This window comes from Trachemys scripta, chromosome 1 (assembly GCF_013100865.1).
Source record: "Trachemys scripta elegans isolate TJP31775 chromosome 1, CAS_Tse_1.0, whole genome shotgun sequence".
Classification (NCBI taxonomy): domain Eukaryota; kingdom Metazoa; phylum Chordata; order Testudines; family Emydidae; genus Trachemys; species Trachemys scripta.
This window is the reverse complement of record NC_048298.1, coordinates 48,537,681-48,550,440: the sequence shown is the minus strand read 5'-3', so window position 1 is coordinate 48,550,440 and position 12,760 is coordinate 48,537,681. Positions and strand designations below refer to the sequence as shown.

Here is a 12,760-nt window from a genome sequence, read left to right as displayed (position 1 = left end):
CACTGCAGTTTCCTGCTACCCCACTTGCCCTTCTCTTTGGGGCTTAGGAGTTCTGCATAGTATCCTGTCTCCTGGTTTCCAATACATGTCGATCTTTTAAAATATTTGAAAATAACTAAGGAAAGTCCGAGACAAAAAACTTAAGCTGGTGTTAAGAATGGGAGTATCAGGGTAAAAGATATGCAGAAATGTTGTAATATTGGAAAAATCCATGGTTTGAATCACAGGAAATTCAGCATTAAGGTTAAATTATTTAAATACTTTAAATACCCAAATACTTGACAGTGCAGAAATGCACAGTTAAGGTCATTCAAACAGTTGTAAGAGTACCCCCGTAACAAAACCTTGAGGAGAAAACAAACTCTGGTATGCCTACACTGCAATGTAAGCCTAGGGTTAGTGGAATTCAAATCAGCTGATCCTGTTAGAGAACCCAGGGCTTGAGCAGCTACACTGTTTGTCAACCCTAGGTTAAGAATTTTTCTAACCTGGGCCTGCACAAGGGGCTCTAGCATCCACAATGCAGTACTCAGACCCAAATCCAACCAACCATATCCCAGACTTCCTAATACCCTTCCAAAATGTGGCTGCTCTAGCCCCTTGTTCATGGTGCAGTGTGGGAAAACTTGACTTTCTTCTTCGAGTGATTCCTCATGTGTATTCCACTATAGGTGTGTGTGCTCGCCACGTGCACCGGTGCCGGAAGTTTTTCCCTTAGCAGTATCCGTAGTGGGGGAGCACCGCTGCGACCCCTGGAGTGGCGCCGATATATCACACCATAAAGGGGGCTGCATGCTCCCCCCACCCTCAGTTCCTTCTTGCCGCCAGTGAAGGTAGTCGGAACTTGCTCCAGCTTAGTGTAGCTGCAGCGTATCTAGCTTAGTGGTATCCGGTTCACTGATCTCTCTCCGTTATTGAACTTTTTTTCGTGAGTGCCTGGCTCGGGGCATGCCCCATGGCCCAGGCTTCAAGTTGTGCGACTCTTGTCGCAATTCTATGCCCAGAAGCGATCCCCACAATCAGTGTCTTCGCTGTCTGGGCAAGTCTCACGTTAGTGAGAAGTGCAAGATCTGCCGCTCCTTCAAGCCACGGATGAAGAAGGAGCATGAGATCCGACTCCAGGCTCTTTTAATGGAGTCGGCATTGGCCCCAGCACCGGCGTGTCGAGCTGACACCGCGCCGGGCTCCGCGTCATCGGCACATGGTGAGGCGCCTCCAGTTTGCCGTTCTGAATTGGCACCCGGGACTGCGTCCTCGGTGCTCAGCGAAGGACCATCGACATCACGGCATCGTCAGGGAAGTCTCAGAGGCGCCGGGAGAAAAACAGGGGTGAGGCCAGACCCGAGTTGGGCAGCCCACGATCCCCACCGGGACAGAGACCTCCGACTCATGCTGAGCGGAGTAGTCCAGTCCCGTCCGCGTGAGCCTCACCGGAGGTACACCTGCCTTCGATGCCGGAGGCAGCTCAGGCCGCACACGATATACTGACACTTCTGGTGCCGGGAGCGCCACTGCAGTCGGGTCCCCGGTCCTGTGGAAAGCCGCCTTTGGGCGCCCATCAGCACTCCCCGGGGGTGTCGGAGGCCGAGGCTGTGACAATGCGGTTCTGGCAGAACCCAACTGAGAGTACCAACTCAGGACAAATTGCTCAAACAGGGCAGTTACAGCCCAAGGCTGGGGTTTTTCCACCTCTAAGGCAAACCAAACCAGCCAGACTAAGAGGACCTCGGTCTCACCCCACTGGCTAACCGCAAGTCTCACAAGCAATTTCCTTAGACACTCCAGTTTCCCAGTATCACCACCAGTACCACTCGTTATGGGGATGAATGGTTATGAAAATCAATACCCAAATAAAAGAAAAAAGGTTCTCCTGATCCCAAAGGACCAAGCCCCAGACCCAGGTCAATATACAAATCAGATCTTACTCACAAATCATGCTGTTGCCAATCCTTTAGAATCTAAAATCTAAAGGTTTATTCATAAAAGGAAAAAGATAGAGATGAGAGTTAGAATTGGTTAAATGGAATCAATTACATACAGTAATGGCAAAGTTCTTGGTTCAGTCTTGTAGCAATGATGGAATAAACTGCAGGTTCAAATCAAGTCTCTGGAGTACATCCCCAGCTGGGATGGGTCCTGAGTCCTTTGTTCAGAGCTTCAGTTTGTAGCAAAGTCCCTCCAGAGGTAAGAAGCAGGATTGAAGACAAAATGGAGATGAGGCATCAGCCTTATATAGTCTTTTCCAGGTGTAAGAACACCTCTTTGTTCTTACTGTGGAAAATTACAGCAAAACGGAGCCTGGAGTCACACAGGCCAGTCCCTGCATACTTTGCTGAGTCTGAAAGCATATTTGCCTTCTCTCAATGGGTCCATTGTATAGCTGATGGTCCTTAATGGGCCATCAAGCAGGCTAGGCAGAGCTAATCTCAGCTTGTCTGGGATGTCACCCAGAAGCATAGCATAAGTTTGCCATACAGACAGTATAGAGCCAATATTCATAATTTCAACTACAAAACCGATATACACATATAGACAGCATAATCATAACCAGTAAACCATAACCTTGTCTTAGACACCCCATTTGACCCCCTTTATACAAGATTTGGGTGCCACTACAGGACCTTGGTTGCAACAATGATCTATATGGTCCCAGTTTATGTCAATAACGTCACAGAGGCACTTTCCCGGGTCGAGGTGCCTATTAGAGCCCCGCGTCGCGCGTCGACTCCGCGTCTGGACTCTTCCAAGAGTGGATCCCACTCCTCCGGCCTTGAGCGCCGTCAAGGAGGAGGCAAGAGACAGCGCCGTTCCTCTTCCAGCGAATCCGAGAGGGACAGGTCGCGACGCCGTCAGCACCGACGCTCCTACTCGGGCGCCCGCCGTCACAGACGCCATGCTTGTGGCGCGTCCTGAGAGTCCCCGGCACCGAGGTACCGTGGCCATAGGTGCCGCAATGACTCCAGGGACAGCTCCTCGGACATATATGTCTCAACCTCCTCTAGGTCGAAGTCTCGGGGAAGGAGTCGTCATGATTGGGACTGCTCCAGCCGCTCTTACGGCACCGTGCGCTCCTCCCGCACCTCGGCGTCAGCGTGCAGCTGTCTCTCCCAGGGCCACACCGCACTGCAGGACCAGCCTGCCCTGCCGGCGCCTGATGCGCCTCTGCTCCAGGCTGTGCCCTGGCAGGGACAGTGGTGCCAGTGGGCACCATGGCCTCAGGTACCTGCGCAGCCAGGCCCTGGCTCCGTGGCTGGAGCTTCTCAGTGCCGACCCGCGTCACCTTCACGGCACCTAGATCAACTTGTGGGTGCCGAACCCCCCGGCACCGACTCCGGCACCGAACCTGGACGGGAGCCCACGGTGCCGTTAGCCGCTGAAGGCGCCCTTTGGCGCAGGGCGATTCGGTTGCGGTACTGCCTCCTTCTTCCCAGGAGGACTTTAAAGCCCACCAAGAGCTGCTTCGGAGAGTGGCAGCCAACCTCGAGCTCCGGGCCGAGGAGATGGAGGAGCCCTCTGACACCCTTTTCAATGTCCTCGCTTCCTCGGTACCGGGGGCATGTGGCGCTCCCTTTCCATCAGGGAGTTACCAACATCACCACTGCCTTTGGCAGACCCCGGCCTCTCTTGGGCCTATTTCCAAGAAGGCCGAGAGGAAGTACTTCGTCCCTGCGAGGGGTCTCGAGTACCTTTATACCCACCCAGCTCCAAACTCCCTAGTGGTTGAATTGGTCCACCACCGTGAACAGAATGGCCAGCCCACTCCAAAGGACAAGGATGTTCGTAGACTTGATGCCTTTGGTAAAAAGGTTTATTCGTCAACGAGTTTCCAGCTCAGAGTGGCCAACCATCAGGCGCTTCTGAGTCGCTACGAGTTTAACCTGTGGGGATCCCTCCCCAAATTTGAGCCCCTCATTCCTGACAAGGAGGTGAAGGAGTTCAGGGCGTTGGTTGAAGAGGGTGCGACCGCCGCCAAAGCGGCTTTCCAGGCGGCTTTGGACGCTGCAGACACAGCCGCTCGTTTGATGGCAACCGCTGTCTCCATGCGACGGGCGGCGTGGCTCTTGCTTTCGGGTCTGTCGTCAGAATCCCAATCCATAATGCAGGACCTGCCGTTTGATGGCAAGGCCCTTTTCGTGGACCAGAAGGACTCCCGTACCACCCTGCAGACGCTAGGCCTCTACGTCCCGCCTGCTAAGGGGCAGAGGGATCAAAGATGTCGGTCCCAACACCAATCCCGCTCGGCCCCATGGCCTGGGGCCTCAAAGGCCAAACGCCATGTACTACATCAACAAACGGGGGCACGCGTTCCTGGGCCTTATGCAAGGAAGCCCAGCTCCTGTGGGAGTTTTGTATAGCCCACAGTATACTCCTTCGGGCCTTTTACCTGCCCAGCAAAGCAACATGCTCGCAGACCGCCTGAGCAGGGTATTCTCCCAGCAACACGAGTGGTCCCTGCACAAGGAGGTGACCAGGTGGATCTTCCTACAGTGGGGTGCTCCCCAGGTAGACCTATTCGCCACCGCCCAGAATCGACAGTGTCCTGGATTCTGCTCCAGAGTGGGAGAAGGCGAAGGGGCCATATCGGATGCGTTCCTGCTCCCATGGTCGGGGCCCCTCTTGTATGCCTTCCTGCCCTTAATAGACAGGGTCCTACAGAAGGTGAAGTCAGACGGGGCGAGGATGATCCTCATAGCCCCGGATTGGGCCCATCAGCATTGGTACGGGTCCCTGCTGCAACTCTTAGCGGCCCCTCTTTGCAGGCTACACCCGGACCTTCTCTCCCAGGAGGAAGGTCGCCTCCTCCATCCCAACCGAGCCGTGCTCCATCTGACAGCTTGGCTGCTTTGTGGTTGAATGAGGAGGAGGGGAGGTGTTCTGAGGATGTGAGAAGGGTCTGCTGGAAAGTAGGAAACCCTCCATGCGGCGAACCTACCTGGCTAAGTGGTATAGGTTCTCTATGTGGGTGAGGGATAGAGGTTCCTCTCCCTCTTCCGCCCCTATCCAGCTTGTCCTCGATTACCTCCTGTCCCTTCGGACCCAAGGCCTGGCGCCCTCCTCCATCAGGGTGCACCTGGTGGCCATCCCCCTGTGCAGGGCCTGTCAGTGTTCTCCCATCACATGACGTCCCAGTTTCTGAAAGGGTTAGATCGGGCATTCCCTTACGCCAGATCCCCAGTCCCTCTCTGGGAACTAAACCTGGTACTCTCCCGCCTCACAGGGCCTCTTTTGAGCCGTTAGCCACGTGTTCGTGCTCTCACCTGTCGTGTAAGGTGGCATTCTTAGTGGCTATCACCTCAGCCCGCTGGGTCTCCGAGCTCAGGGCCCTGACCTTTGAACCGCCGTATATGGTCTTTCATAAGGACAAGGTTCAGCTCCGCCTTCACCCTGCCTTTTTGCCGAAGGTAGTCTTGGCTTTCCATATGGTACAGGATATTTTCCTCACGATCCTCTGTCCTAAGCCCCATTCCTCCAACAAGGAACACAGCCTGCACATGTTAGACGTGCGCAGAGCACTGGCCTTTTACCTGGACAGAACCAGGCCATTTAGAAGGTCCCCCCAGCTTTTCATTGCTTAGGCTGAGCAGAAGAGGGGGCAACCGGTCTCCACCCAGCGGATCTCCCGCTGGATCACTTCGTGCATTCGCACCTGTTATGACCCGGCATATGAGCGAAGGCTCATTTGACGAGAACCCTGGCCTCGTCCGCAGCCTATGTGGCTCATGTCCCTATTCAGGACATCTGTAGGGCTGCTATGTGGTCATCTGTCCACACTTTCTCATCGCACTATGCAATCGTCTCCCAGACAAGGGATGATGCCGGGTTTGGTAGGGCGGTGCTCCGCCTGGATAACCCCTAAAAAATTTTTACACTTAAAACTCCTACCCGCCTCCATCAGGGATAGCTTGTAGTCACCTATAGTGGAATACACATGAGCAATCACTCGAAGAAGAAAGGACAGTTACCTGTTCCGTAACTGGCGTTCTTCGAGATGTGTTGCTCAGGTGTATTCCACGTCCCACCCTCCTTCCCCTCTGTCGGAGTTGTCTGGCAAGAAGGAACTGAGGGTGGGGGGAGCACGCAGCCCCCTTTATGGCGCGATATACCGGCGCCACTCCAGGGGTCGCAGGAGTGCTCCCCCACTATGGATACTGCTAAGGGAAAAGCTTCCGGCACCGGTGCACATGGCGAGCACACACACCTATAGTGGAATACACCTGAGAAGCACATCTCGAAGAACGCCATTTACGGAACAGGTAACTGTCCTTTCCACCACGCTTGACCGTCCACAGGATATAGAAAGTCAGTCCGTATGATTGTGGGATGCATTTGGCGGACTCCCAGAGCATGAATCCAGAGGGGCTGCGTCTACACTGCAGAGCAATAGGACTTGAACTCTGAGTCCCAGCTTGACTCAGGCTTGGACCCTCCACCCAGGGTGAAAGTAACTTAAAGGACTTACCGGTATGCCGGAGTCCTGAGCAGGGGGCGGGGCCTCAGCCAGAAGGGGTGTGGCCTCAACCAGAAGAGGCGGGACCTTAGAGCACTCGCGCCCTTTAAATCGAGATTTAAAGGGCCCGGGGCTCCGGCTGCGGTAGTGGCAGCTGGGAGTCCTGGGCCCTTTAAATCACTGCTGGAGCTACCAGCTGCAGAGGCGGCTGGGAGCCCCAGAGCAGGAGCCATTTAAAGGGCCCGGAGCGCCGGCCGCCGCTACTGCCCCGGCACCGTTAAATCGCCGCCTGAGCCCCGCTGCCGGAGCCCCGGGATAGCATCAGCAGCCAGGGGCTCTGGCGATGATTTAAAGGGCCTGGGGCTTCCAGCTCCCGCTACCACAGTGGAGCCCCGGGCCCTTTAAATTGCTGACAGAACCACCCGAGCCCCGCTGCCAGAGCCAGCAGAGATTTAAAGGGCCCGGGGTGGTAGCGGCGGCTGGGAGCCCCTGGCCCTTTAAATTGCCACCAGAGCCCGGCTGCCGCTACCCCAGAGCTCTGGCAGCGGGGCTCCGGTGGTGATTTAAAGGGCCTGGGGCTCCAGCTGCCGCTACTGCTCTGGGCCCTTTAAATTGCCACCAGAGCCCCACTGCTGGAGCCGGCAGAGATTTAAAGGCCCGGGGCGGTAGCGGCGGCCGGAGCCCTTGGCCCTTTAAATCGCTACCTAGCCCCGCTGCTGGTGACCTGGGGTAGCAGCGACGGGGCTCCGGCGGTGATTTAAAGGGCATGGGGCTCCCAGCTGCCGCTACCGCAGCGGAGCCCCAGGCCCTTTAAATCACCACCGGAGCCCTGGGGGTCCCAACCACCTCTGCTACCTGGGGGCTCCGGCAGCAGGGCTCTGGCGGCAATTTAACGGTGCCCCAGGCCCTTTAAATTTCTGCCTGGGGAAGCCGGTCTGGTACGCCATACCAGACTGTACCGGCTTACTTTCACTTCTGCCTCCACCCATGTGGGGTCCTGGGACCCTGAATCCCAGCCCTGGGTTAGTGCAATTTGTTTGTAGACAGGGGGATTGAACGGGGGGGCTAGGCTTGAGCCTGAGTTCAAACCTTGGACTTACATTCGTTTATAGATACCATCTGTGACAATCTTACCCATAAAAAGGATGTTGCTTTAATCAGTAACCTCAAAAATTAGAATGCCTTATTTTTAAAGATGAAGCAGTTGTGCTATGTGCAGTCAAACAAAAATGTATAATTCCTAATTAAACAAATAGCATCTTCATTAAGATTCTAGTGCAAGGTCCAAATACTCTGTGGCAAGCAGGAGCTATGTTGTGTGCAAAGTCACTGGCTGTGGCAGTGCTCTGGCAGAAATTTAATGCAGTTCACACCACTCACAGCTGTTGTTTCAGCCTGTCTGCAAACTCAAGATGACATTGCATTGGTTTACACTTTGTACATGTTTGGCCATGAAGACTACAAAATGGAAGGCCAGCACTGCAAAGGAGGCAGTTAAAATTGTTTGGGTTACCTCAACTGTGCATGTCCATGCTTTCAAATGGTTGGATTTCTTTTAAGTTTAACTCTGAATTTCCTGATTTTGTCCTTTTTTTTGTTGCTACAAAATTCTTAATTTTTTTTTAACCCTTATGTTATTGATATGTCTGTCAACCTTAACTCCAATTTAGCCAAGTTTTTCATCTGGGAAATAAAAATAAGCATGATTTATACTATCTTCTATCTAGTTTAGTACAAAAGTTAAGTTAAATGACCACACCAAAGAGCATATATTAACATTTTCATTCCAGGGGCTCCATAATTAAACAGTGAGATTAATGAAAGTGAATAGTCAGGACAGAAAGTGCAACATTTGACATAAGCAGGAAGAATTGCTTGAGGTAGTAAAGCAGTGGTTTTCAATCTGTGGTCCACAGACCACTGGGGTCCGCAGACTGTGTTAGGGGCCCGCAAAATGCTGTTAGCGACAAAGAGTCCTGTGGCACCTTATAGACTAACAGAAGTATTGGAGCATAAGCTTTCGTGGGTGAATACCCACTTCATCAGACACATTATGTTGTTGTTACCATAGTTGTTCAACCTGAGGTCCGCAGATCACTGGGGATCCGCAGACTAGGTTTAAGATTTCCAAATGGGTCTGCACCTCCATTCAAAAATTTGTAGGGGTCCACAGATGAAAAAAGAGTTGCAAACCACTGTAATAAAGCATAAAGAATGTTTGTAACTAGGTAAGGTACACATATTGTAGTTTGATCTTGCTTTCTGTCTGAACTGTGAATCTATTGAATGAACTGTAGAGACAATTCTGCTTTAGCATGGAAAGAGACTTGTTGACTAATAGGTCTTTTCTCTTTCTAAGTTCTGATAGGTGACAATTTATTTAATTGCAATCTTTATTTCACTATAATGTTAGAACATTGATGTGCATGACACTTAAAACCTGAAGATGACTATCTCCTGGAGAGTTAGTCTGATATTGGACATGCAAGTTTATGCTAAAAATGTATGTTTTAGAGCTATCCTTTAAGAGGCATGCACATATACACAAATAAATAAAACATGATAAAGAATGCCAAATATGTAGAATACTTGTGTAATGGTTTACAACATGCTAAAGCCTGAAATGAGAACATAATAAAATAATATTCATTTCTAAATTAATAAAAAAATCAAAGTAAATATTAATCCAACTTTTAGTAGCACTTAATTCTTTTTTTAATGGGACTCCATATATCTGAGTTGGCACTTCTTTGTGTAAAATTAATAACATAATTTGTCTGGTTTAGGGACAACTTGTAGGGAGAATGGAAGGGAATTGAACCCACATAATGACAGTAACTCCTAAGAAAAATGTTAAGTGCCTTTTTTTCTTTTCTGATAAATGTCTTACAGATACTTGTGGTCCCTCAATGTTCCTCACACAATAATGCAAGTCAACTTGATGGGTGGAAGTTCATTCACTTCACATTTACCATCTGATTGTAAGAGCATTGAAAGTGTTTTTAACTAATTTGCTGCAATGACGTGTCTATTGCACCTTCTGTGTTTAATATTACTCCTCTTCCTCCAGCCATGTTGTTAGTCCTCCTTTTCTTTTTTTTTATCAAAATGACTGAAAATTGATAAAAAAAATTTCAGGTCGAAACTAAACATTTCATTTTGACATTAACAAAACATTTCAGTGTTTTTTTTTGTTTGGTCAAAACTATTCAGTGAACTCCATATGAATTCATGAATAGTTTCAGGTGACTCGAAACTGTATTTGTCAGCAAATAAACTATTTGAAAAATGTTATCCAGCTCTAGTTGTAGGGGCCCTTTGACATTATTAAAAGCACAGTGACATAAAAAATAAAGCCAGCAGCATCCCCTGGCCTCAAAACCCCTCAAATTAAAACATTCCCGCCAGTTATGGCCTGGCATTCATTCAAAGCAGATGGTCCAAATCCTCTTTATTTGATCTGCAATGTAACATGACATTTCCTCATGATGGGAGGAACTTGTATCAGCCATCAAGTGTTGATGGCTCAGTTTAATTAGACTGGCCACTGCTCAAGACTAATATGCTGATGATGATGGGAAAGCAATATTTATTTGCCTCCTATAGTACAAGATTAAAAAAACATATTTATGGTGCCATCAGTCATGTTAGAAATGGACCATTTCTACACAGAGATTTTGTACCAGTAAAACTGTGTTAGTAAGGGATGTGGGGTTTTTGCCAATACCTGTATAGTTATACTGGTGCAGTCCCTAGTGTGGATGCAGTTATACTGTTATAATGGTGCCTTATACTGCAGTAGCTTATTTCCCTTCCTGTATGGGAATAAGCTGTATACTGGTATAAGCACATTTATATTTGTATAACTGCATTCACATAAGAGGGTTGTACCACTTTAACTGTACTGGTATAGTTAAAGTGGTACAACTTTTGTGTATACACAAGCCCTACAACAGGAATCACTATTTTTAATGGACAATATTTCTTTATAATGTAACATTATATTTACTTATTGCTAATTATTCCGTGAAATTGTAATTTTCTCCTCAAAGGTCTCTGATGATCTCTCCCCCTAGCTCTACCTCATCACTGTTAAGGATCTGCATTGCTGTCACCTTTATTCCAGCTGAGGAGGGCTGGAGGGAAGCCCCTTTCAGATCCCCTTTAAGCAAAGGGTTCTCTGGAGAGAAACATGAAGCATTTCTTACCCAGGGCTCAGCATATTACCTCTGCAGAGCTGTTAGCCTCTACCTGCTAGACTGTGAGAGACCTGGCATTGCACCATGGTATATTGACTGACAATACAATATACCACTAAGCTCTGACTTCACCACTGAGTATTTACAAATAGTTATAGATACGTATGTGGACTTCAGCGTAAAGAGTTTACTTATCTACTGATTCCTTCAATATAGTGACTAATTACAATGAAATATGTTTTCCAAGTTAAAAAAAATCAAGTTTAAACTAATCAACCATCAAATATTTTTTGATTTAAAGATACTGGGCTAGGTTCTCCAGCTCCCTTTGTGTCACTCAGCTAGCACAAAGGGACCAGAAACCTCCCATTACTCCCCAGTGGGCATAGAGCCAGTAGAGTCAACATCTATGCCGCTCTTTCTTTCAGTCCCCAGCACTGGGGCCATGTTGATGTGCAGGAATGGAGAAGGGTGAAGAGGGGCAGTAGCTAGAGTGCAAAGAATTCTGGCAGTCCCCAGATGGTCCCAGATGGGGACTTCCACAAATAAGCAAACTAATTCATACTGAATAAAGATGAAGAAAGGGTTACTTAAGCATCTGTTTCATAAAGAACCATCCATGGCAGTCTTTTTTATTATTAATAATAATTTTTGATATATGTTTTTCTTTCACCGCTTCCCTAGTTGAGGCTTCAGATCAAATGCCAGAATTTGATATGTCCACCTTACAAATCCTGCACCTGATATTACCAACTTCTGGTGTAAGAGCAAGTTGGGTAGTCCTTTCTAAGTCAGTTTCCCCCACAATGGAACAGGACCGCACTGTAGGCAGTGGGAACTATGTTAGAGCAATAGACGATGAAGGTCTCTGCACAGTGTGTGATAATGAAAATCTTTGAGGCCTCACAATCCTGTGAATTTTCCAAAGAATAACCTCCTCCTTTTTAAGATGAAACTTTTTCAATATACTAGACATTTAAGATTACTTAAATTGAGATCTTTGTTCTGAATACACTACAGATTTTATAAAGCAGATCATGCACTTTTTCAAGAAATATATTAGTTCCCAAAACCTTTCTTCTAAAACCAGTTGAATTATACAACTTCATGTTTCTTAGAAAGTCTTTTCTTCCCAAATCAGCATTTCACAGAGAGAAGAGAATGGACTTACTTCCGGAGCAGAAAGCTGGGTCCTTTATCTGTAGCACTCCAACCAGTTATCTTGACAACAGTGCCTTTGCAAGGAGGACATCGTATGGAAAGGCATTGAAGGATTCTGGTTTAAAATTGAAGGGTAATGATTATACAGATTGTTACTGGCAAAAAATAACCACTACCCCCTCCCCCAGCCCAGTTCTTCTTCCATTACAACACTCTCTGTTCTTATTTTTTATGAAGCATTTATATAGTATTGTAGATGTACATGGTGCTTTATGGAATATAAACCAGAATAACTCTTGGTCCCTGTCCCAAAGAGCTTTTTCATAGACTGGAGATGGGAGAGGAAGGAATGGGAAGGTGAGAGAGGAGAAAATGGGTGGAGTTCACGGGGAGAAAGGTAGATTTGGGAGTGATCAGCTTAAAGGGTGACAGCTGCAATACTTTGCAGATATCATTGCTGAAAGTGTGGGACAAAAGTAATTCTCAGCTTTTTTTCACGCAGGACCACAGTCTGTTTCTTGCTGGAACCCACCTAACAATCCTTTGTGGGTGAGTTGGGGTGCTGGCAGGAAAGGGCAAAGGCTCTGTGTACTAAGCAGAACTGGTGAGAAAGTCCTGTATTTCCTTGCAAACGTCAAATTGGTTATACTAAATTAGAGGTATAACTCTTTTTGTGCTTAAAGAGTGATCATGATTTTTTTTTAGCTCAAAGAGCCCAAGGCCAAATGATGTTTTTTCAGGGAAAATTTAAAAAAAGGCTCATTAGTAAATGTTTCTTTTGACAAAAAAACACTAGAAAATTTGACTGGCCCATGATAGATTTAACTCTGTTAAATTTAGAGACCCATGGCTATGTCTACACTATGGACCTTACAATGGCACAGCTGTACCACTGCAGCTGTGCCGCTGTAAGGTCTCCTGTGTGGCCGCTCTATGCTGGTGGGAGAGAGCT

The 12,760-nt window shown here is 48.3% G+C and overlaps 1 protein-coding gene across 1 annotated transcript in view; it reads left to right on the top strand.

Moving 5' to 3' along the window:
- The window catches only part of LOC117876781, an 86,225-nt gene that overhangs the window by 57,518 nt on the left and 15,947 nt on the right, over positions 1-12,760 (top strand). Inside the window, exons 8-9 of the mRNA XM_034769165.1 lie at positions 9,341-9,429; positions 11,789-11,941. Coding sequence (XP_034625056.1) covers positions 9,341-9,429; positions 11,789-11,941 — 242 coding nt within the window. The remainder of the gene's footprint in view (positions 1-9,340; positions 9,430-11,788; positions 11,942-12,760) is intronic.